At 60.1% G+C, this 25,175-nt stretch overlaps 1 gene segment (V, D, J or C); it reads right to left on the bottom strand.

Annotated features, from left to right (window-relative positions):
• Window positions 1–7,132: 7,132 nt before the first annotated feature.
• On the bottom strand, window positions 7,133–8,919 carry LOC137772877 (Ig gamma chain C region-like). The segment is given in 6 exon segments: window positions 7,133–7,152; window positions 7,212–7,532; window positions 7,617–7,946; window positions 8,089–8,151; window positions 8,485–8,778; window positions 8,880–8,919. Coding segments are annotated over 6 exon segments (1,068 nt in total).
• Between the last annotated feature and the right edge of the window lie 16,256 nt (window positions 8,920–25,175).

Raw genomic sequence — 25,175 nt, 5'->3', positions numbered from 1 at the left:
GTGGGTGCTTCAGGGCTGATTTGGCCACACTGCGGACCCCTTGGGAAGCGCCTTTTGCTGTGGGACCCTGCCTCACAGCCTAGGGCCCTGCCTGCAGCCCTGAAAACTGCCCTGGCCCCTCCCCAGAAGGTCTGCTCTGCAGCCTCATTCTGCACGAACGGGGCCTGGGGGTGGACAGCAGGGAGGGTGGGCACGGGACAGGAGCAGGGCATGGGGGGCAGTGGCCTTGGACCTGGGGGCACGGAGGGCGGGACTGAGCCTGGGGAGTGAGCCCTTGGCTTGGCTGGGCTGGACTCAGACGCTGGATTGGGCTGGTTGGGACTCTGAGTCCTAGATTTGGCTCTGGGCTCCAGCGTGGGTTGGGCCATGGGCTCCAGGCCGTCACTGTGTTTCAGGGGTTGTTCAGTCAGAACCGGTGTGGGCCCAAGCCCAGGGGCCTGGGAGAAGCCTGGGGTGGTCAGCAGCCACGCCCAGCCCAGGCCTCTCTGTGGAGGGAACAGATGCTCTTCTGGGACTTGCCCCAAAGTGGGGTGGTGTGGGGCTGTGATAGGTGGGCCCCCTTGTTGCCTTCACCCTTGGGGCTGAGCTGGAACCTCTGGGCGCCCGTGTGTTTGTGTAAGACACAGATGGAGGTGTGTGGTGGCGAGGTGAGGCGCTGACAGGTGTGTGTGGAGCTCATGGTCTGGGGGGGCTCTAGGGGTCAGGACGCAGAGGGAGGCTGACCTCAGGCTCACACAGGTGCAGCCCGAGGGGCTCAAGGGCAGGCGTCGGCCACTGGGCTTCGGGGTGCTTGGGGGGCATGGAGAGGTGAGGGATGCCGTGTGGTGTGGCACTGCTGGGGGGCGAGGGTGGGAGCCCTGGGGCCCAGTGTGGGGCAGCTCTCGAGGGGCCCAGAGGCAGCCGTGCCAGGGATGGTGTTCAGCTAGGAGGCCATGGGACCGGCCCTCGTGTGACCACCCTGGCATTCCTGTGGGGCGGGGCGGGCCGGCTAGCGGCTGATCATTGGTCTGGGGGATAGAAGTGAGGGGCAGGGCCCAGGGCTGGGCAGGCTGTGCTGTCCTCAGGCAAGTTCAGCTTTTTGGTTACATGTTTGGGGGAGGGAAACGCAGGGTAAGGGGTGACCCCGAGGCCCGTCACCTGGAGCCCCCGTGGAGCCCAGCAGGCAGAGGGGGCCCTGTGTCAGCGTGCCCAGCGTGCCCAGCGTGCCTGGCAGGGTCCCCGAGGGCCAGATGTTCTCCTGGACACGGCTGTCCACCCTCGGCCGTCCTGTTTGCCGCCCCTCCCGGTCTCCCCGTTTGGTGCTGGGCCCCCTGAGCGATGCAGCCCCTTCCCTGCAGACCATTCTCTCTGTCTCTGCCTCCGTCTGTCTCTCTCTCCCCCACAGGAAGCTGGAGCGGCACATCGGACGGCCTTGGGCCGCAGCGTCCATGCTGACCAGACTCCGGCTCCCGGTCTGGGCCGCTGTCCTGCTGGGCCTCGGCCTGGGGCTGTCGAGGGGCGGCCTCCTCCCCTCGCCCTGCTAGGCTGCAACAAACACACGCGTGGCTTCCTGCAGCGAAAGGCCGCGTCCCCGGGATGAGCCAGCCCCCCTGAAACGCTGGGCTGAGGGAGCCCAGCACGGCCAGCCCCCAACCCAGGCCCCGGCCCCCTTTCGTGGAGCTTTTACTGAGAAGGGCCGACAGCTGTGGATCCTGACTCTGCCCTCTGGGGAGGGTTGTGTCTGCTCTGAGGTGGCATCACCAGGAGGGATGGGACTTTGACCCCTGGTCTCTGTGAGGGCGGAGTCCTGACCCGTCCCTGCACCCTTGCCGGCTGGCGGACACAGCAGCTTCACTGCGTCTGCACGGCCACCCTTCCTGGTCCCTCGCCGGAGCCCCTGGAGCCCCACTCCTGCGCCTCCTGTGACACACTGGTCACCTCTGTGCAGCCAGCTGAGTTCAGTGCCACCCGGACCCCCTCGCCTCCTGCGGTCCTTCTCACTGCCCAGTCTGTCCTGAGCGGTGAGCCTGGTCTGACTCTGCTCCCCTTTGACAGCCCCTCCCCACCACTGCCCCTCCTGGCCTGTCTTCCTGGCGTTCCCTCCTGGTCCTCCTTTCTCGCACCCAGCTCGGCTGTTTTGGGCTGAATTGTGTCCCCAAATTCCAATCTTGAAGCCCGGACCCCAAGACCTCAGAATGTAACTGTATTTGGAGATGGGGTCTGTAAAGAGGTGATGATGTAAACTGGGGTCTCTAGGGTGGGCGCTAATCCAGTCTGACTGGCGTCCTTATACGAGGAGGACATTGGGACAGAGACACGTACAGAGGGACGACCACGTGAGGACACGGGAGAAGACGGCGTCTACATGGCACGGAGACAGGCCTCAGGAGAAGCCAGCCCTGCACCTCCCGGATCTGGGATTCCAGCCTCCAGGGTGTCAGACAGTGATGTCTGTCGTCAAAGGCCCCTGTGGTGTCTGTTACAGCCTCCTGTGTGGACACACCCAACGCGTGCGACTTCCCTGTGGCTCCCCCAGGACCCTGGCTCGCCCCTGCGCCCACAGACCAGGCGGGAAGCCCAGGCTTGGGCGGTGGTGTGGGGGAGGCAGGCTGTGGACTTCTCGAGGGTAGGAGGCGTGTTAACCTAGGGAGACTTCTCAGCGAGCTAGGCGACTGTAAAGAACGCTTTATTGTCATTAAGAAAATGAAGAGACGGCAAAGAGCATCTGTGGGCTCCAGCATTTAAAACGGAGAGCAGCCCCCCACGCTGCGATGACGTGGACCTTCCTTCCCACCCGGGGGGTGGCCTCTCCAACGCGGATGCTGAGCGCGTGTTTCCCCAGAGGCGGAGAGTTGGTACCGGGCCCGGAGGCTGGCCCTACGGGGGTCGCGCCTCTCACCCCCAGCCCGGTGCAGGCGGAGCTCCTGCTGTACGTGACTCAGGCCTTTGGCTGCAGGATGCGCTGGCCGCGCCTTCTGCCCTCTTCTCCGGGAGCCCCTCCAGCTCAGCCCACGGGGCACCAGGTCAGCAGGGCCCTCTCCGGGAGGCCGGTCTGGCTGGACCTCACCGCCTCCCGCGCTGGGGCTCCTGCAGCGGCCTCGGGCCCAGGCCCTGCTCTGAGCAGCGTCCTCGGTGGAGGTGACCGGAGGGACCACTAGCGGCACCAGCAGAAGCTCTCCTGCTGGGAGAGGCGGGCGCTGAGGGGGGCGGTTCCCCTCCAGCTTCTGACACAGGCCGTCCTCCCGGGACCCTGCGTCTGGAGCCCGGCCGGGACACGATGCAGGGGGCGGGCCCTGTGCAGAAGCCAGGGAGGCCGGCCTCCTCCTCCTCCAGGGGGACCCCCACGCCGACCCGGGCGTTCCCGGTGGTCCCTGGGGCCCCGGAGGTGTCCTGCGGGGACATCAGCTCAGGTTGGGCATCACCTGCTGTCCACTCGGGTCTGTGAGTGGGGTGGGGGGCAGGTCGTGGTGGCCACGAGGCCAGAGGCCGGGGGTGCAGGCGAGGGTACTCGTGAACTCAGAGGCTGGCGAGGTCAGCAGGCGGAGGGGCAGGCCTGGCGCAGGCTGAGCGGCACAAGGCGATGGACGTGGTCCTGCCGGTCCGGGGTGGCCCTGGACGCAGCAAGTAGTGAGTGCTAGGCGCCCTGCCCGATCATGTTTCTGTAGTCGGGGACGATCGTCCGCTTCAGCTCCACCACCGACGAGAAGATCCACTTCACCTGAGGGGCGGCGAGGCTGAGTGCAGGCTGGAACCCACCTGGGCCGCCACCCAGGGGCTGTCCCCCCATCCCCGGGCCGATGGACAGCGAGGGTTTCCAGGGTGGACATGAGGACATGATGGGGACAGTGAGGGAGAGTGGGGGACAGTGAGGGGACAGTAAGGGGACAGTGGGGGACAGTGAGGGACAGTGAGGGAAGGTGAGGGGAGAGAGAGGGGATGATGAGGGACAGTGAGGGACCATGAGGGACAGTGAGGGACAGTGAGGAGAAAGTGAGGGAAAGTGAGGGACAGTGAGGGACAGTGAGGAACAGTGGGGGACAGTGAGGCACTGTGAGGGACAGTGGGGTACAGTGGGGGACAGTGAGGGCCCGTGAGGGACAGTTAGGGACAGTGAGGGACAGTGAGGGACAATGGGGGACTGTGAGGGAAAGTGGGGGCAGTGGGGGACCATAAGGGACAGTAGGGGGCAGTGAGGGACCGTAAGGGACAGTGGGGCACAGTGAGGGACTGTAAGCAACAGTGGGGGGTAGTGAGGGACCGTGAGGGACCATGAGGGACCGTGAGGGAAGGTGAGGGACAGTGAGGGGACAGTGGGGGACAGTGAGGGACAGTGAGGAGACAGTGAGGGACAGCGAGGAACAGTGAGGGACAGTGAGGAGACAGTGAGGGACATTGAGGGACCGTGAGGGACAGTGAGGGACAGTGAGTGACAGTGAGGGACAGTGAGGAGACAGTGAGGGACAGTGAGGGACAGTGAGGGAAAGTGAGGAGACAGTGAGGGACCGTGAGGGACCGTGAGGGACCGTGAGGGACAGTGAGGAGACAGTGAGGGACAGTGAGGGACCGTGAGGAGACAGTGAGGGACAGTGAGGGACAGTGAGGAACAGAGAGGGACAGTGAGTGACAGTGAGGGACAGTGAGGAGACAGTGAGGGACAGTGAGGGACAGTGAGAAGACAGTGAGGGACAGTGAGGGACAGTGAGGGAAAGTGAGGAGACAGTGAAGGACCGTGAGGGACCGTGAGGGACAGTGAGGGACAGTGAGGCGACAGTGAGGGACAGTGAGGGACAGTGAGGCGACAGTGAGGGAAAGTGAGGGACACTGAGGAGACAGTGAGGTGACAGTGAGGGACCGTGAGGGACCGTGAGGGACAGTGAGGAGACAGTGAGGTGACAGTGAGGGACAGTGAGGAACAGTGAGGAGACAGTGAGGGACAGTGAGGAGACAGTGAGGGACAGTGGGGGACAGTGAGGGACCGTGAGGGACAGTTAGGGACAGTGAGGGACAGTGACGGACAGTGAGGAACAGTGAGGGTCAGTGAGGGACAGTGAGGAGACAGTGAGGGACAGTGAGGAACAGTGAGGGACAGTGAGGAGGCAGTGAGGTGACAGTGAGGGACAGTGAGGAGACAGTTGGGGACTGTGAGGGACCGTGAGGGACAGTGAGGGAAGGTGAGGGACAGTGAGGGGACAGTGGGGGACAGTGAGGGACAGTGAGGAGACAGTGAGGGACAATGAGGGACAATGAGGAAACAGTGAGGAACAGTGAGGAACAGTGAGGGACAGTGAGGAGACAGTGAGGGACAGTGCGGGACAGTGAGGGACAGTGAGGAACAGTGAGGGACAGTGAGGAGACAGTGAGGAGACAGTGGGGGAGCGTGAGGGACTGTGAGGGAAGGTGAGGGACATTGAGGGGACAGTGGGGGACAGTAAGGGGACGGGGGACAGTTGGAGACACAGTGGTGACAGCGAGGGCACAGCAGGGCCGGCCCGCCCACCTTGAAGAGGGTCACGGTGGCGCTGTAGCACACGCTGAGCAGGAAGAGGGTGATGAAGATGGAGATGGTCGTCCACAGCCCGTCCAGCTCCCCGTCCTGGGCATCAGCACAGGTCTCCTCCTCTAGGAGCAGTTCTGCACAGGGAGGGGGGAGGGTCAGTGCTGTGCCTGCCCCCGGGGGGCAGGGGTGGGGTCATCGGGGCCTCGCAGCGCGGCTCCCATTGTGGCGGGGTGGTGGCGGGATGCCCCAGGTGGACCGGGCCAGAGGCACCTGAGGACAGTTGCTGGGCACCAGCCCCAGCCCTCCATTCCTCCAGCCTGGGCCCCAGTCTCGGCCTGGCCAGTGAGTCCTGCTCCCTCTCCTGTGCTGTGCGCTGAGCTGGGGCCCTTGGAGGGAGGGTGCCTGGACCCCCCGCAGGACAGTGGCTCAGGCCCCGGCCTCCTCGCCCCCTGGGGCCAGACCCGGAGGGCGGGAGGGTCAGCAGAGCATGTGGGCCGTGGGCCCTGCCCCAGGGAAGGGGCAGGACAGTGTTGGGCTCTGTCCCTGTGCCCGCGGGGCTGGGAGTGCTGGGACGAGGGGGCTGTGGGAGGATTTTGGCCTGTTTGGCAGGCGGCATCGGTGCCCCAGGGAAGAGGAGGGATGGGTGACGGAGGTGGTCAGTGCGGTCAGTGTGGGGAGGGGCCGCTGAGCAGCCCATGGGCGTTGGAGGGTGGGGACCAGGCTGGGGTCTACGGCGAGGACTCATGAGACCCAGCTCTGTGGTCGGGTGTGGGTCTGTGCGGCTGCCCCGTGGGAGGGCCCGTGTGCAAGGCCCGCGTGTGTGCACGCGTGTGGGTGTGTGTGGAGGGTGCCCTGCACACGCGTGTATGCGGGCAGGTGAGTGCATGTGGACGAAGGCGGTGGTGTGTGGGCTGGTGTGGCTCAGTGGGGGGCTCGTTTCCAATGGCTCTGGGCTCAGTGTCCACGGGTGCGCCTGGACGGTCCCTCCCCGGGCACTCAGGGCCGCTTGACTCTGCCCCTTATGGGCACAGGGATGAGTGTCCCCACGAGTGCACAGGCCTGGCCCCTGGCAGGGACAAGCAGGGCAGAGCCACCTGGCCTGAGTGGGGGGGGGCCTGATCTCCCGTGCCCGACGGTGCAGCAGGGCCGTCCACCCACCCCGGGCCACGTGTGGCCCCCGTGAGGGCACAGAGCTGGCACGCGGACCCTGGAGCCGGGGACAGGAACGTGGGGACGAGGACGGCCAGTGTCCCACAGCTTGGGCTGGAACAGGGGCGGGAAGAAGAGGGCACTCATTCTCCTGAGGGTCTCTGGTGGGCTTCTCCCGTTCCGGGCACACACTCCAGCCCCAGCAGCTGCTGGGCGGAGGGCGGCCGGAGCAGCTGTCGCCTCCGGGAGGGGCCCTCCCCGGCCTCGGGCAGCCCCCAAGCGGCCTGCGCAGACCCGCACACTCTGGGTCTGGCCCTGAGTGGGATCAGCCCTCGCGCACTGGTGGTGACAACTGTGGCCCAGAGCCGGGTCCCCCCTGCCCCAACGCAGGCCCGGCGTGCCCCGGGGCTCTGCTCGGAAAGAACCATGACAGCATTGCGGGGTCCCAGGGCGGCGCTGGGTGCTTTATTTCATGGCGCCCGGGAGGAATGTACACAGGGCTGGGGCTCAGGCGTCCTCGCTGGACCCTGAGAGCCCAAGGGGAGGGAGGGCTGGCTGGGGCGACAATGCCGTGGGGCTCATTTACCCGGAGACTGGGAGATGGACTTCTGCGTGTTGTGATTGTGCAGAGCCTCGTGCAAAACTACACACGTGTAGGTGTCTCCCTGCTGCCAGCTCTTCTTGTCTACCCTGAGCTTGCTGTACAGGAAGAAGGACCCGTCGGCGTCCAGCTGGGGTGGGGTCGTGCCGTACTTGCCCTCTGACTCCGGCTGCCCCTTTCTCTGCCACTCCACGTCAATGTCGCCCGGGTAGAAGCCGGTGACCATGCAGGTTAAGCTGACCGAGCTCTTGGCCAGCTCTTCCTGTGGTGGGGCCAGTACGTACACCTGCGGCTCCCGGGGCTGCCCTGTGGGGAGAGGCATGGCTGTTAGCACGATGGTCACTGCTATTGGCCCCCAGGGACCCTCCTGCGCCCGTCCACCTGACCCACCTTTGGCCTTGGAGATGGTCCTCACGATGGGGGCTGGGAGACCTTTGTTGTTGACCTTGCACTTGAACTCCTTTCCCTTCAGCCAGTCCTGGTGCTGGATGGGCAGGGCGCTGACCACACGGTAGGTGCTGTTGAACTGCTCCTCCCTTGGCTTCGTCTTGGCCGTCTTGACCTCTATGTCGTCCACGTACCAGAAGAACTGGACATCGGGGTCCTCGTGGCCCACGTCAACCACAACGCAGGTGACCTCGGGTATTTGGGATATTGTGAGGGTGTCCCTGGGTGTCGGGGGGAAGATGAAGACGGACGGTCCTCCTGGGAGCTCAGGGGCTGGTCGGGGGGACACGGAGGGTGGTCAGCGCCTGGGTAGACCTCCTCTTGGGCACCCATCCATTCCCCTCCCCCAAGCCCCAAGGCCGCTCCTGGGCGAGGTCCACCCCCGAGGGGCGGAGAATGAGGCCGGGTGACTTACGTGGACATTTGACACACTTCTGGCATTCAGGACACTTGGGGCATTGTTTGTGGCCATTGATCTCTGCAGAGAGAACAGACAGGAGGTTACCGGGGTTGGGGACGGCCCGGGGCTGGCCTTAGGGCAGGCCAGGTTTTGGCAGGTGAGACCTGTGGCCACCTCTGTGGGCCCAGGGGCTGGGGGAGGCGTCCAGCCTGTGCCCACACTGGACCTGGTGGAAACGCCCAGAGGGCCCCCTCCCCGAGCCTGGGAGGACTTCAGGTGAGGGAGAGAGACATGCCTCCCGTGACACCCTGGGTGGGATTCACCATCCCTGGTGTGCGGTGCGTTCAGGTGGGAGGGCTGACCCTGGGCCTGTCTCGTAGTGGACACCCTCCCTGCGGCCCGTCCCCTCACCGATGCGCTTGTCCACCTTGGTGCTGCTGGCCGGGTGGGCTACGTTGCAGGTGAAGGTCTTGCCGGACGAGGTGCTGGCAGGCACGGTCACAGTGCTGCTGAGAGAGTACAGCCCCGAGGACCCGAGGACGGATGGGAAGGTGTGCACACCGCTGGATAGGGTGCCCGAGTTCCAGGTCACGGTCACTGGCTCAGGCAAGTAGCTCGAGACCAGGCAGCCCACGACCACTGTGGAGCCAGTTGTGCCCTCGCAGCTGGAATCCAGAGGGTAGACTTTCGGGGCCGTGGTGGAGGCTGTGAGAGAGGAGGCCATGTGACTGGCAGGGCCTCACCCCTGCGAGGGTCCGGGCAGGGCATCAGGTGTGCAGGCCTGGGGCACCATTGAGCCCAGCGACCATGTGCTTCCAGCGTGTCTGAAGACCAGCGGCCCGGCATGGCTGTCTCCCACCCCAGGTCTCTGCGTCTGCAGCTGTGGGCTCCAGACACTGCTGGGGGCCAGTGCTGGGTGACCACCTGGATTAGATCCCCCCGGGGCCCCAGTCCTCCTGTGGGTGTCTGGCCTGATCAGGCCCTCGGTCTGAGCCCTGACCAGTGGCTATTGCTCCCTGAGCCCACTGCCCTGCTCCTGTCCCCTTGTCCTGGTCTGCTCTTTGCCACCCAGGGCCCGTGTGTTCTGGATCAGCTCTGCCCATCGGCATCTCTGGGAGCCTTGCACTGCCCCTGGCCTTCTCCTCCTGCAGGGTGCCAGCACCCGAAGTCCCATTCCCCGGCTGGACCTGTCCCCTCTGACCCTGGTCTGCTCAGCCCAGATATGCAGACCCGTCTGAGCCCCGAAAGAGCCCCTCGTTTCCCCTCTGCCAGGTTCACTGCCCTGTCAACCCCACCTCGCTTTTGCACGTTCACCCCTCCTGTCCCAGCTCCTACAGTCTTCTGGAACAGGGTTGGGACCCTGGGTACAAGAACTGCGGCCCATCGGGTCCCCTCAGGGCTGCCCGTGCACCTTCAGCCCCAGAGACCTGCACTCCCAGGTCCCCTCTCCACCCGGGCTTGCCATCCACAAAGCCCCTCCCAGCAGACCAGGGCTCACTTTTCCTTGGCCTTTCTTCCCCTGACTCTGGGGCACCTGGGGCAGCCCGTGCCCTCCCAGGCCCCTGCTCCCCTGCGCACCCCCGCCTGCTCCCCTGAGCTCCCCCTGCACCCTCCCTACCAGCCCCCTGAGCTCTAGCGGGAAGGCTGCTCTCCTTTCTCTGTGCACTCAGGTTCCCCTCCCCCAGATGCTCCCTCACCTGCCTCCAGCCCCTTGTCCTGGCCTCTCAGGTGAGCCCGGGCTTCCTGCCCATCGAGTGTCTAGCCTCTTCCCACCTGAGCTCCGGTTCACCATCTCAGGCCTGAGTCCTCTCTGCCCTTGTGACCCTTCTCCCCGGCCCTGGGCCCTCAGAACACTCCAGGGGGACCCCCAGCCCGATCTCCCGTAGGACTCCCTGCTCTGCCCCCACTGCCAGCTGCCCTGCGTCCTGCCCTCCCAGCCCCCTTGGCTCAGGTCTCTGGGCTCAGCTCAGGGATGCTGTATCCTCATGTCATCTACTCACCTGGCGTCAGACTGCCCACTGTCCCTGGAGCACTGGGCCCACAGCACCAGCTGTCCCTTGCACCCTATGACACTTGCCTACTCACCTGCTCACCCCAGTACCTGGTCTGCTGAGGTCCTGGGCAGGACCCTACCTCCCCACCCCGAGCTCACCTGCACAAGCTCTGCCTGCTTCCCCAAAGCTCCGGGGCAGCCCTCTGCCTCCCAAACCATTGCTCACCTGCACAAGCTCTACCTCCTCCCCAAAGCTCCCGGGGAGCCCCATCCCCTCCCAGGCTCCTGTTCACCTGCACAAGGTCTACCTGCTTCCCCAAAGCTCCTGGGCAGCTCCCTGCCCCTCCAGGCCCCTGCTCAGCTACACAAGCTCTACCTGCTACCCTAAAGCTCTTGGGCAGCCCCCGGCTCACCCAGCCCCATGCTCACCTGCACAAGCTCTACCTGCTCCACCAAAGCTCTGGGGACAGCTACCTGTCCTCCCAAACCCCTGCTTACCTGCACAAGCTCTCCCTGCTCCCCAAAGCTCCTGGGGCAGCCCCATCCCCTCCCAGGCTCCTGTTCACCTGCACAAGGTCTACCTGCTTCCCCAAAGCTCCTGGGGCAGCCCCTTACCCTTCCACCCACCCTGCTCAGCTGCAGAAACTCTAACTGCTCCCCCAGTGCTCCCGGGAAGCCCCCGGCCCTCCCAGCACCGGGCTCACTTGCAGAAGCTCTACCTGCTCCCCCAAAGCTCCAGGGCAGCCCCCTGCCCTCCCAGGCCCGTGCTCACCTGCACAAGGTCTACCTGCTCCCCCAAAGCTCCCGGGCAGCCCCCTACCCTCCCACCCCACTGCTCAGCTGCAGAAGCTCTACCTGCTCCACCAAAGCTCTGGGGACAGCTACCTGCCCTCCCAAACCCCTGCTTACCTGCACAAGCTTTCCCTGCTCCCCAAAGCTCCCGGGGCAACCCCATACCCTCCCAGGCTCCTGTTCACCCGCACAAGGTCTACCTGCTTCCCCAAAGCTCCTGGGGCAGCCTCTTACCCTTCTACCCACCCTGCTCAGCTGCAGAAACGCTACCTGCTCCCCCAATGCTCCCAGGCAGCCCCTGCCCTCCCAGCCCCAGGCCCACCTACACTAGCTCTACCTGCTCCCCCAAAGCTCCAGGGAAGCCCCACGCCCTCCCAGCCCCGGGCTCACCTACACTAGCTCTACCTGCTCCCCGAAAGCTCCAGGGAAGCCCCCTGCCCTCCCAGCCCCGGGCTCACCTACACTAGCTCTACCCGCTCCCCCAAATCTCCCGGGCAGCCCACTCCCCTCCCAGCCCCGGGCTCACCTACACTAGCTCTACCTCCTCCCCCAAAGCTCCCAGGCAGCCCCTGCCCTCCCAGTCCCGGGCTCACCTACACTAGCTCTACCTGCTCCCCCAAAGCTCCAGGGCAGCCCCCCGCCCTCCCAGCCCCGGGCTCACCTACACTAGCTCTACCTCCTCCCCCAATGCTCCCAGGCAGCCCCCTGCCCTCCCAGTCCCGGGCTCACCTACACAAGCTCTACCTGCTCCCCAAAAGCTCCAGGGCAGCCCCCCGCCCTCCCAGCGCCGGGCTCACCTACACTAGCTCTACCTGCTCCCCCAAAGCTCCCAGGCAGCCCCTGCCCTCCCAGCCCTGGGCTCACCTACACTAGCTCTACCTGCTCCCCCAAAGCTCCAGGGAAGCCCCCCGCCCTCCCAGCCCCGGTCTCACCTACACTAGCTCTACCTGCTCCCCCAAAGCTCCCAGGCAGCCCCTGCCCTCCCAGTCCTGGGCTCACCTACACTAGCTCTACCTGCTCCCCCAAAGCTCCAGGGAAGCCCCCCGCCCTCCCAGTCCCGGGCTCACCTACACTAGCTCTACCTGCTCCCCCAAAGCTCCCAGGCAGCCCCTGCCCTCCCAGCCCCGGGCTCACCTACACTAGCTCTACCTCCTCCCCCAAAGCTCCCAGGCAGCCCCTGCCCTCCCAGTCCCGGGCTCACCTACACTAGCTCTACCTGCTCCCCCAAAGCTCCAGGGCAGCCCCCCGCCCTCCCAGCCCCGGGCTCACCTACACTAGCTCTACCTCCTCCCCCAAAGCTCCCAGGCAGCCCCTGCCCTCCCAGTCCCGGGCTCACCTACACTAGCTCTACCTGCTCCCCCAAAGCTCCAGGGCAGCCCCCCGCCCTCCCAGCCCCGGGCTCACCTACACTAGCTCTACCTGCTCCCCCAAAGCTCCCAGGCAGCCCCTGCCCTCCCAGCCCCGGGCTCACCTACAATAGCTCTACCTGCTCCCCCAAAGCTCCAGGGAAGCCCCACGCCCTCCCAGCCCCGGGCTCACCTACACTAGCTCTACCTGCTCCCCCAAAGCTCCCAGGCAGCCCCTGCCCTCCCAGCCCTGGGCTCACCTACACTAGCTCTATCTGCTACCCCAAAGCTCCAGGGAAGCCCCCCGCCCTCCCAGCCCCGGGCTCACCTACACTAGCTCTACCTGCTCCCCCAAAGCTCCCAGGCAGCTCCTGCCCTCCCAGCCCCGGGCTCACCTACACTAGCTCTACCTGCTCCCCCAAAGCTGCAGGGAAGCCCCCTGCCCTCCCAGCCCCGGGCTCACCTACACTAGCTCTACCTGTTCCCTCAAAGCTCCAGGGCAGCCCCTGCCTTCCTAGCCCCAGGCTCACCTACACTAGCTCTACCTGCTCCCCCAAAGCTCCAGGGAAGCCCCCCGCCCTCCCAGCCCCGGGCTCACCTACACTAGCTCTACCTGCTCCCCAGAGCCCCTGAAGCAGCCCCCGACCCCCTGCTCTCCAGCCCCCTGCTCACCTGCTGCCTCCCTGCCACTTGTCCCTGGAGCTCTGGCCCTCAGCACCCGCGCCCCTCTGGCCCACCCCTGAGCCCTCACCCTAGTGCAGCTCCACTCCTGACCCCTTTCTTTCCCGGGGCTGAGCTCTGTTTCCTGGAGTCGCTAGGTGTCCACCCTGTCTCCGGGCCCCTCTCCCCTGGCAGAGCCCCTGTCCCACCGTGGGCCCCTCCCAGAGGAGCTCCTGGCCTGCCGAGCTTCACCCTCTTCTCTCTCCCACCACCCCCGGGATCCTCCTCTGGTTGCTTCTCCCTCCAGTTGCCGGGTCACCTGCCCTCTGCCTGCCCGCTCCCGGCCCCCAGCCCCTGCTCCCGGCCCTCAGGCCCTGCCTCTGCTCGCCCCTCGTGTAGCCTGTGGAGCTGCGTGCTCAGCCCCTGTGCGGCCAGCCCTGCCTGCTGTGCCCCCGGCGCTCCCGCTGCCCTGGGCCCCGGCCCCAGCCCAGAGCCCACCACCAGCCCGCCTGCCACTGCCCTGGGGCTCAAGCCGGCTCCACTGTCCTGGACAGGACCCTCAGCCTCCCCCCACCCCCCCGCCACCGGGGGGCCTTTCCTTCCCCTGTGCCGAGCCAGCGTCCTCCCTCCGTCCTTGCTCAGACCCACCTGCCCATCCTGGCCTCGTCCTCAGCCCCAGCCCAGCGCTGTGCCTGCAGCACATCTGGCCAAGCGAAGCCCTCAGGCTCCCGTCCCCCAGCCCATCATGTTCCTCGAAGGCCCAGCAGCCCCGCCGAGCTCTGCCGCCCCTGGGTTTCCAGCCCTGTTGGTGTGGACACGCCCCTGCCCTGGCTCCCTAGTCCCTGCCCTGGGCCAGCACTGTGACCCCTGGGCAGCCCGCCTTCCCCGTGCCCGCTTGGCTGCTCCAGCCACTCTGTGGGGTCCCCGAGGCCAGTCTCCTCTTCATGGCACCCACTCCCTATCTCTGTCCCATCCTCGCAGACCAGACTCACCAAGGAGGGTGGAGGTCCTGGACTCGCTCCCCTGCAGCCCAGGGCTCCGCGCCCCTCCCTGCTCCGGCCCCAGGCACATGTGGCTCCTCAGGGCTGTGCTCTGTCTCTGCAGCCCTGCTTCCTAGGACTGGTAACCAGTTCCTGGAAGTGTGAACTCCTTGCCCACAACCCTGCAAACACTAAGAACAGGACTGAAACCCAGCGGCATGGCTTGCTTCCTTAAGTTCCCTTTTCTTCTGGGTGGTTCCTGTCTCAGAGGACCTGGGGAGTCCAGATGCAGCAGAGATGCATTATTTTGGGGTGTAGGGCGCGGTGTGTGGGGCCCAGGGACCCAGGGGACAGAGTGGGAACCCCGGCCGTCACAGCTCCACCCTCCTGAGGGAATATGCCTGCTCGGCCCACAGCACCCTGGGTAATAGGCCCCTCGCCTGAGCCTTCTGGGCCTCCGAACTCTGGTGGGCAACACTCCCACCTCCCCCAGCACAGATCCCCAGGGCATCCTGCCTGCCTCCAGAGCAGATCCCCAGGGAGTGTCGGTGTGAGGGGGCAGAGCAGAGCAGGGCTGCGCCCTTGACCTTGTGTGAAGTGCTCTACTGCCCCTCTCATGTTCTATTTGAACCAAACACTGGGGCTCTCTGGACAAGCCTCAGAGTTGCCCAGTGCTGGGTTTTCTGTGCCCGACCCCAGCAGGCTGCACGGTCCGTGTCGGAGTCCGTGGGATGCCTGGTCTCCCAGCGCAGATGGCGGCTCTCAGAAGGGCCTTCGCCACAAGTGGACTCTCCTGTCAACACAGTCTGGGCACTCGTATGCTGGGAAGGAGGCCACCGGGCCCTGAAGAATGGTCTTAGCTGCTCACAGGTCCTCAAAGAGGCCAAGAAGGTCACTCACCGCCCCTAGTTTCCTCCTATTGTACCTTTTCCAATTATTGAAACATTTTCTTCCTGTTATTGGCCACCCAATAAGCCACCCGGTTTTTCCTTATGGTGCAGGACCCACTGCTCACATTTCTTTCTTTTCATTGGTTGCTGAGTGCTCTTTGTATATGAAGGAGTCCTGCCCTGTGTCACGTGTGCTCATGCGCTCTGCCCCGTTTCCATGGGACTTCAGAGCCCCTTGTGGGCGGGCTTCTCCAGCTCTTTACCCTCAGGAGGAGGCTCAGCCCATGCCCACCACTGTGCTTGGCCAGCCGGCCCTCTCCCTGGTGCCTGTGGCTCCTGCCTTCGCGGCTCCCAGCTTTCTTCTCGAGGATGGTGGCGGCCAGCCCCAGACAGCTCTCGTTTGCTCATCAGGATGTCCGGGCTGGCTGGCGGGATGGGGCCTGAGGACTGGCCTGTCTGCGTGAGCTCAGTGGGTGGACGGCTGGGTGGTGACTGGGGCTCCAGGAGGGTGATGTTGGACTCCACCCTGGTGCTTGTGCAGGTGTGTTCCTGCGGCCTCCTGCACTGACCACTGAATGAGCCCCTCAGGGTTTGCCCATGGGGAGTGGAATTGTTGCTTTTACCTTTGTGTGGGGAGGGGCGGTGAGTCTGGGCTGGAGGCCAGTGGCGCAGGCATGGTGGAGCCTGAACCGGGGTCTCTGTGGGTATTGAAGGACTCTTGAGGCAGAGCCTGGCTGGACACTTGGGTCCTCGGGGCCCAGAGCTGCCCTCTGCCCCCTTCCCTCTGGCTCCTTGTCCACGTCCTTGGGGGAGGGCACCTCCTGCTCCCAAGGTGCCACAGGCACCTCCCCCAAGGTATGCTCAGGTGGCATGGGATTCTTTAATGAACTTTACTAGGAAAAGTTAGGCAACAGAGGTTGAACTGATTCCTGTGCTGGGCCCATCTATCTCCTACCTCAAATCGCCCCTGAGATATGTGGACCCCGAGAAGTGTTTATTGGCAGGATGTAGGGCGATGGTCCCTCTTCTGTAGCTTCTTCAGGCTGGTATTGGGCTCATGGACCCTACGTAACTGGGGCCACAGAACTCTCGCTCTGTCTTGTTAAGGGGCCCCAAGGTGAGTTCTGCTGCCACCCTGACAGGATCTGTTTCAGGGAGTGGCTGGAATCCCTGTATCACCATCATCTTGACATGGAATTGCCGTAATCTAGAGGAGACAAATCTTTCTACGAGGATAAACAGACATGGGCCAAAGAGGAGAAGAGGAAAGATAGAGGTTCCAGGTCCTATGAGCGGAAGGGACCAGGAGAACCAGGACGAGGTGAGAGCCATCCCTGGGTTGCCTGCTCCCTGAGTTGAAAGGCCTCAGATAAGAAGCCCTGAGTATCTTTTTGGACTTGACCTGTTTGGTTTACCCAAAACCCACATTGTTCCTTTAACATGGCACAGATTCCCCCTTGGGCAGCGGCTAGCACGTTGATGGCCTTCTCAGGGGTCACTTTATCTGCAGAGATATGGCTAGGGATAGGATCTAGCTCCCTCTTTTCATTAGCCTCAGTTAGGGTCAAAATAAGGGGTTGCTCAGGGTCTCCTAAGCATAATATGGCCCCAAGGAAGCCCAGAAGATCTCTCCCCAGCAGTGGGGTGGGGCTTTTGGCAACCAGAAAGGCATGTGAGCTCAAACGCTGTTGAAACTGGCAAGTGAGAGGCCCAGTGAAGTCACGGGTGAGAGGCTTTCCGTCGACACGGTTACTGTGCAGCTTCTAGAAGAAAGAGGCCCAGCGTGAGAAATCAGCACAGAGTAAGAGGCTCCCGTATGGACTAAAAAGTCGCTCTTCCTACCTGCCACGTCAAGGACGCCCGGGGCCCCTTGATGGAGACGGACATCTCGTTGCGGGGAGCTGCCAGAATCCCCGGGCTGACTCAGTCGTCCAGCATGGCCATCTCAGGAACAGGAGCCCCCCTTCCCCTTCGGGACTGAGGGCAGTCCCACTCTGATGACCCGTCTGCTTGTAGACTGGGCATGGCCTGGGGGGCTCCTTCTGGCATTCATGGGCCCAATGGCCGGTCGACTTGCATTTGAAGCATTCTCCTTTGCTGGTCTTACTTCCGGACTGATGGTTGAACCTTCTTGTCTCCTTTGGGTTCTCCCGAGGTTGCAAAATGCGGCTGACAGCAAGGGCTATCGGTTTAGCTGGAGCTTTGACCTGCCTTTACTCATGCTGAGTTCTTTCTTCCCCCTCCGGTTGATCTGGATTATTAAATACCCCAAAGACCACCTCTATGAGTTGGTGCATAGGGGTTTGTGGGCCTAATTGTGACTTTTGGGGTTTTTGCCTAATATCGGGCAGACTGGCTGATGAAATGTTGTCCCAGCAGGGACTGACCCTCAGGAGTGAAGGGGCCTATGTTAGTAAACTTTCTAAAAGCCTCCACAAGCCATCCTGAAGAAGAGCTGCATTTTCTTCTTTCTCTTGGGTCACTTCCTTGACCTTTTCATGGCTGACTGCTTCCTAAAGTCCTTTCTCGTTCCTTCTAATAGGCATTGGACCATGTGGCTCCTGGCCTTCGTTCCCCCACTGCCCACCACCCCTGGGAACTATAATCCCAAACGGGCTCCTGAATGGGGACTGTGTCCCCACCCCCATCATAAATGTGGAGTTGGTGCCTGGCGAGCTGGTCAGCACGCCCTTGGTCTGCTGTCCAAATCCTTTGTTTCTCCTCATGGGTACAGTAGGTAGACAATCCGTCCGTGGCCCCCATTCCACTCCCTTGTCCTGATCCTCTCGGACCCCACTCACCAAGGGTTGGGGTGGTGGACTCGCTCCCCTGCAGCCCAGGGCTCCGCGCCCCCTCCCTGCTCCGGCCCCAGGCACATGTGGCTCCTCAGGGCTGTGCTCTGTGACTGCAGCCCCGCTTCCTATAGGACTTGGTACCCAGCCCCCGGAGATGTGAACTCCCTTCCCCCAGACCATCAGACACTAAGAACAGGACTGAAACCGGGTGGCTCAAATTGCTTCCTGAAATTCCCTTTTCTTCTGGGTGTTTTCTGTCTCAGAGGGCCTGGGGGAGTCCAGATGCAGCCGGGGTGTCTCTTGTGGGTGTGTGGGGTGTGGTGAGCAGTGCCCTTGGACCCAGGGGACAGAGTGAGAACCCCGGCTGTCACGGCTTTCCACCTTCTGCAGGGATTATGCCTGGTTTGCCCACCGCAGCCCGGGTACCGGGCCCCTCGCCTGAGCCCTCTGGGTGTCCCAACCCTGGTGGGCACCTCTCCTGACCCTGGAGAGTGTGTGGTTGGGCTCAGCCTGCAGCCCAGCCCCTGCCTCGTCCTGCCTACCTGCCGGGGTGGCCTCCCCTCCAGACCTCTGTCTCCCGCCTCTTCCCTCCTCCTCTCCCTGGCTCCATCCGTGGCCCCGATATCTGACCAAAGGCCAGTGTAACGTGCACGGTCAGAGGGCAGTTGTTATCCCGGCCACAGCTGTCCCCCGGGGGACAGAGTTCACGATGGTCACTGGGGCCGGAAAATGGCCCTCTAGGTGAGGGAGAGCGTGCGGCCTGTCCGCTGCTGTGTGTGGGCCGAGACTGGTCGTCCCATCTTTGGGGGACACTGACCCTCAGTTTCTCGTTTGAGTGCTGCAGCGGACCCTAAACCCTGTGTGCACCCCCTGGGCCGTCCCATAGCTTCAGCATTAGTCCTGGGTCGGGGTCCCAGGAGACACTGTCGCACCACCCCAGAAGTGCCATGGGCGGGGGGCAGGGTGCAACTCCTCCAAGCTGTGGGTGGGCGGCGTGTGTGCTGTGCTGCTTCAGACCTGCCCCAAGCCAAGTCCAGCTCCATAGGGAGTGGACGGTGTGGAGGTGCCATCAGATGTGGGACAGGATTGGTGTGACCCCCCCGGCCAGTTGGCTACTGGTTCTGCAAGCTGCACTTACCACTCGCTTGCGTTGCTCACGAAGCACATGGATCTGCATAATCTGTGCTCAGCTCAGCCGTACTGACAAGTCTGGATAAACCCCTGAGAAAGTCTGGGCTTGTGGGCTTCGGGCCCGAGGAGTCCACCCCACCTGCTGCCCAGGTTTCTGACAAGACAAAGCAGCAAAAGGTGCACGTCACTGAGGGCGCTGGTTACCTCCTCCTGGTCCTGTGCGTGCTGTCTGCCCCCTGGTTGTGGTGGTGGCGTTTGTACTGAGGAGGATCAGTCACTCGGGATCATTAGAGCACCACTGTTGTCCCTGGAGCAACTTGGGGGCAGCCTACTTTGGCTGGGGAGGGCGTGACAATGTGATTTGCGCACTCAAGGCCCTGGGCTTTATCAAATCCACACACGTGTCCACATCCCAGTTCTCAAGGTCCCATTTTTTCCAGGCAAATCTTTTCACATGAGAAAGTTAGTGAGGCTGTGAATTTACCTGGTGTTGAAAGTTTGTGAAACGTCGTGTTGAAGTCTGGGTTTGGCTTCAGAAACATTCGCCATGTAGTTCTGAGAGCAGAGAGAGGCTTTGAGGGGTTCCTAGCAGACCCTTCCTGCATCTGTGAACACGAATGAGAAGTTGGAGCAGAGGTGTCACCCCGTGCTGTGGGTCCTCCAGCCCAGTGGTAAGACCCCACCCTGCCCAAAACCTGGCTCATTCCTGACTTGACCCGACCTGTTGCAACCGTGTCTCCTGGGCCTGCCCCGGCTCACCCCTGTATTCGGCACCTCCTTCTGTCGTTGCGGAGGGCCACCTGGGTGCTGGTTTGGCCGCCGCATGCCTGGATCTCATGCCCACTGTCCCGGGATCGTGATGGTTGCTGCTGGCCGGGCAGAGACATGGTGCCCGTTCCACCTTTGAAGTTCTGCTTCCGGAAGGACTTTTTACTTATTGCTGTTTAAGTCCAGGTTGAATCCAGAAAACATAAGCCCCTGGAGGCCTTTCAGGTGGGAATTGATGCCACCCAGGAAACCAAACGTGTATAAAATTGTAACAAGAGCAGGAGAAGTGCTATCAGGTGAGATGGTCGCTGAGGCTCAGGGGGCCCAGGGAAGCTCATGATATTCTGCCCCAAGAGGTTGCTCAGACCTGGGACGGGAATGCTCACTCAGAGTTTCACAGAAATGCCCCTCAACATGATAAAGGCCACATATGACAAACCCACAGCTAACATCATTCTCAATGGTGAAAAGCTGAAAGCATTTCCTCTAAGATCTAGAACAAGACATGGATGTCCACTCTCACCACTTTTATTCAACATAGTTTTGGAAGTCATAGCCACAGCAATCAGAGAAGAAAAAGAAATAAAAGGAATCTAAATTGGAAAAGAAGAAGTAAAACTGTCACTATTTGCAGATGACATGATACTATGCATAGAAAATCCTCAAGACGGTACCAGAAAGCTACTAGAGCTCATCAATGAATTTGGCAATGTTGCCGGATACAAAATTAATGCACAGAAATCTGTTACATTTCTATACACTAACGATGAAAAATCAGAAAGAGAAATTAAGGAAACACTCCCATACACCATCACATCAAAAAGAATAAAATACCTAGGAATAAACCTACCTAAGGAGGCAAAAGACCTGTACTCAGAAAACTATAAGACACTGATGAAAGAAATCAAAGATGACACAAACAAATGGAGAGATATACCATGTTCCTGGATTGGAAGAATCAACATTGTGAAAATGACTGCACTACCCAAGGTAATCTACAGATTCAATGCAATCCCTATCAAATTACCAATGGCATCTTTCACAGAACTAGAACAAAAAATTTTACAATTTGTATGGAGACAGAAAAGACCCTGAATACCCAAAGCAATCTTAAGAATGAAAAATGGAGCTGGAGCAATCAGGTGCCATGACTTCACACTATACTACAAAGCTACAGTCATCAGAACAGTATGGTAGTGGCACAAAACCAGAACTATAGATCAATGGAACAGGATAGACAGCCCAGAAATAAACCCACAGACCTATGGTCAATTAATCTATGACAAAGGAGGCAAGAATATACAACGGAGAAAAGACAGCCTCTTCAATAAGTGGTGCTGGGAAAACTGGACAGCTACATGTAAAAAAATGAAATTAGAAAATTCTCTAACACCATGGACAAAAATAAACTCAAAATGGATTAAAGACCTAAATGTGAAACTGGATACTAGAAAACTCCTAGAGGAAAACATAGGCAGAACACTCTTTGACATAAATCACAGCAAGATTTTTTTGACCAAACTTCTAGAGTAATGGAAATAAAAACAAAAATAAACAAATGGGACGTAATTAACCTGAAAAGCTTTTGCACAGCAATGGAAAACCATACACAAAACAAAAAGATAACCTACAGATTGGGAGCAAATATTTGCAAACCATGCAACCAATAAGAGATTAATCTCCAAAATGTATATACAGCTCATACGACTCAATATAAAAAACTAATGAACAGCCCAATAGAAAAATGGGCAGAGTATCTAAATAGACATTTCTCCCAAGAAGACATACAGATGGCGAAAAGGCACATGAAGAGATGTTCAACATTGCTAATTATTAGAGAAATGCAAATCAAAGTACAATGAGGTACCACCTCTCACCGGTCAGAAGGGCCATCATCAAAAACTATACAAAAAATAATGCTGGAGAGGGTGTGGAGAAAAGGGAACTCTTCTACACTGTTGGTGGGAATGAAAATTGATACAGCCACTATGGAAAACAGTATGGAGGTTCCTCAAAAACCTAAAAATAGAGCTACCATATGATCCAGCAATCCCACTCCTGGAGATATATCCAGGAAAACCATAATTCAAAAAGATGCATGCACCGCAGTGTTCATTGCAACACTGCTTACAATAGCCAGGACATGGAAGCAACCTAAATGCCCATCGACAGACGAATGGATAAAGAAGATGTGGTACGTATATACAATGGAATATTACTCAGCCATAATAAAGAATGAAATAATGCCATTTGCAGCAGCGTGGATGGACCTACAGATTACATTACTAAGTGAAGTTAGTCAGACAGAGAAAGACAAATACCATATGATATCACTCATATGCGGAATCTAAAAAAAATGATACAAATGAACTTACATACAAAACAGTAATAGACTTCACAGACATAGAAAACAAACTTATGGATACCAAAGGGGAGAGGGGAGGGGAGGGATAAATTAGGAGTTTGGGATTAACATATACTCACTACTCTATATAGAATAGATAATAACCTATAAGGGAAAAGAATCTGGAATAGATACAAGTATATGTATAATGGAATCACTTTGCTGTACAACTGAAACTAACACAGCATTGTAAATCAATTATATTTCAATAAAAAAAAAAAAAAGAAATGCCCCGACACTCCTCGTGGTGTGGTTTGGGTGCCCTTCAGGGTGCCTGCAGGCCTGGCTGTGTGACCAGTCCTGTGAGGAAGAGGAGGGCGGGGCCCTCTGTCAGCATCCGTCTCTGCGCGGTAGAGCACTGTGGTCTAGCACGGCGGTCAAGCACGGCGCTCTCTGCCATGGTGCTGCTCTGGCCCCGTGGCCGTCCTGCCAACCCCTTCTCTGCTCATTTCCATGGGCGATCACCTCCCTGCCCAGACCCGAATGCCAGCTTCACCTTTGTCCCTGTTGTGTCCAGGTCTCGGGATGCATTTGGGGCTGTTTGTCACTGTGACCCTGAGTTATTGTCACGAGACCTTGTGTCTCCTAAAACACTGGAAATGTTTTAACGGGAAAAGCAGAGGCTGTTCATTCTGAGCTGCTGCAGCCAGGGAGCCGTGCCCAGCTGGCTGGGCAGGGACTCGGGCAGCAGGAGAGTGGGTGGCTTTGAGGCTTTATTATGTGTATGTGGCTTAATTGTTACTGTATACATATAACACTATGCCCATGTAAGGGCCTATAACATACTTATTATATCATGTGTGTGTTAGCATGTTAAAATATTTTCTGTGTATAGAAAGCTTCTTTATAGGAAAAAAGAGTGCCTCCGGCGTCCTGATGTGGGCTGCGGGGCTGGGGAAGCTGGACGGCCGACAAGACGCAGGCACCCCTGTGATGGCTGGGGCACACCCGGTTTTCTCTGACTGGTCCTCAGTCAGAAGCGAGGACAAAGACCATGGAAGCCGTGGGTTATTGATCAAGCCCCGCCCGTGGGAAGGATGTCACAGGGCAGTGGTAGGGCTTCCTGGGCTGTCACTCGAGATAGAGGTCTGACTTCCTGCAGGTCTAGCACAGAGGGTTAGGTTTAGGTTAGCATGGAGGGAGAAGGCTGCTTCCTGGGCTGGATCCTGTGATGGTGCCTGGGTGTCCTGGGCTGTTGGCTGCATTCTTGGGTCAGAGTTCCATCTTTATATACGGTTGGCCAGGTACAGGTGTAAACTGAGTATCCCACCACAGCCCTGGCCTAGTGTCTTGTGAATGAGAATGTTCATGAGGCCCCCTTGGGATTTATCCCGTGCATCTCCCCTCCCCCGCCCCAGCACAGGTCCCCAGTGCACCTCTCCGCATCCAGCTTACATCACAATGCATCTCCCCACCCTCCCAGCACAGATCCCCAGGGCATCCTACCTGCCTCAGGAGCAGATCCCCAGGGAGTGTCGGTGTGAGGGGGCAGAGCAGAGCAGGGCTGCGCCCTTGACCTTGTGTGAAGTGCTCTACTGCCCCTCTCATGTTCTATTTGAACCAAACACTGGGGCTCTCTGGACAAGCCTCAGAGTTGCCCAGTGCTGGGTTTTCTGTGCCCGACCCCAGCAGGCTGCACGGTCCGTGTCGGAGTCCGTGGGATGCCTGGTCTCCCAGCGCAGATGGCGGCTCTCAGAAGGGCCTTCGCCACAAGTGGACTCTCCTGTCAACACAGTCTGGGCACTCGTATGCTGGGAAGGAGGCCACCGGGCCCTGAAGAATGGTCTTAGCTGCTCACAGGTCCTCAAAGAGGCCAAGAAGGTCACTCACCGCCCCTAGTTTCCTCCTATTGTACCTTTTCCAATTATTGAAACATTTTCTTCCTGTTATTGGCCACCCAATAAGCCACCCGGTTTTTCCTTATGGTGCAGGACCCACTGCTCACATTTCTTTCTTTTCATTGGTTGCTGAGTGCTCTTTGTATATGAAGGAGTCCTGCCCTGTGTCACGTGTGCTCATGCGCTCTGCCCCGTTTCCATGGGACTTCAGAGCCCCTTGTGGGCGGGCTTCTCCAGCTCTTTACCCTCAGGAGGAGGCTCAGCCCATGCCCACCACTGTGCTTGGCCAGCCGGCCCTCTCCCTGGTGCCTGTGGCTCCTGCCTTCGCGGCTCCCAGCTTTCTTCTCGAGGATGGTGGCGGCCAGCCCCAGACAGCTCTCGTTTGCTCATCAGGATGTCCGGGCTGGCTGGCGGGATGGGGCCTGAGGACTGGCCTGTCTGCGTGAGCTCAGTGGGTGGACGGCTGGGTGGTGACTGGGGCTCCAGGAGGGTGATGTTGGACTCCACCCTGGTGCTTGTGCAGGTGTGTTCCTGCGGCCTCCTGCACTGACCACTGAATGAGCCCCTCAGGGTTTGCCCATGGGGAGTGGAATTGTTGCTTTTACCTTTGTGTGGGGAGGGGCGGTGAGTCTGGGCTGGAGGCCAGTGGCGCAGGCATGGTGGAGCCTGAACCGGGGTCTCTGTGGGTATTGAAGGACTCTTGAGGCAGAGCCTGGCTGGACACTTGGGTCCTCGGGGCCCAGAGCTGCCCTCTGCCCCCTTCCCTCTGGCTCCTTGTCCACGTCCTTGGGGGAGGGCACCTCCTGCTCCCAAGGTGCCACAGGCACCTCCCCCAAGGTATGCTCAGGTGGCATGGGATTCTTTAATGAACTTTACTAGGAAAAGTTAGGCAACAGAGGTTGAACTGATTCCTGTGCTGGGCCCATCTATCTCCTACCTCAAATCGCCCCTGAGATATGTGGACCCCGAGAAGTGTTTATTGGCAGGATGTAGGGCGATGGTCCCTCTTCTGTAGCTTCTTCAGGCTGGTATTGGGCTCATGGACCCTACGTAACTGGGGCCACAGAACTCTCGCTCTGTCTTGTTAAGGGGCCCCAAGGTGAGTTCTGCTGCCACCCTGACAGGATCTGTTTCAGGGAGTGGCTGGAATCCCTGTATCACCATCATCTTGACATGGAATTGCCGTAATCTAGAGGAGACAAATCTTTCTACGAGGATAAACAGACATGGGCCAAAGAGGAGAAGAGGAAAGATAGAGGTTCCAGGTCCTATGAGCGGAAGGGACCAGGAGAACCAGGACGAGGTGAGAGCCATCCCTGGGTTGCCTGCTCCCTGAGTTGAAAGGCCTCAGATAAGAAGCCCTGAGTATCTTTTTGGACTTGACCTGTTTGGTTTACCCAAAACCCACATTGTTCCTTTAACATGGCACAGATTCCCCCTTGGGCAGCGGCTAGCACGTTGATGGCCTTCTCAGGGGTCACTTTATCTGCAGAGATATGGCTAGG

This window comes from Eschrichtius robustus, chromosome 1, assembly GCF_028021215.1.
Source record: "Eschrichtius robustus isolate mEscRob2 chromosome 1, mEscRob2.pri, whole genome shotgun sequence".
Taxonomy (NCBI): Eukaryota; Metazoa; Chordata; class Mammalia; order Artiodactyla; family Eschrichtiidae; genus Eschrichtius; species Eschrichtius robustus.
This window is presented reverse-complemented; position numbering and strand designations above follow the sequence as displayed.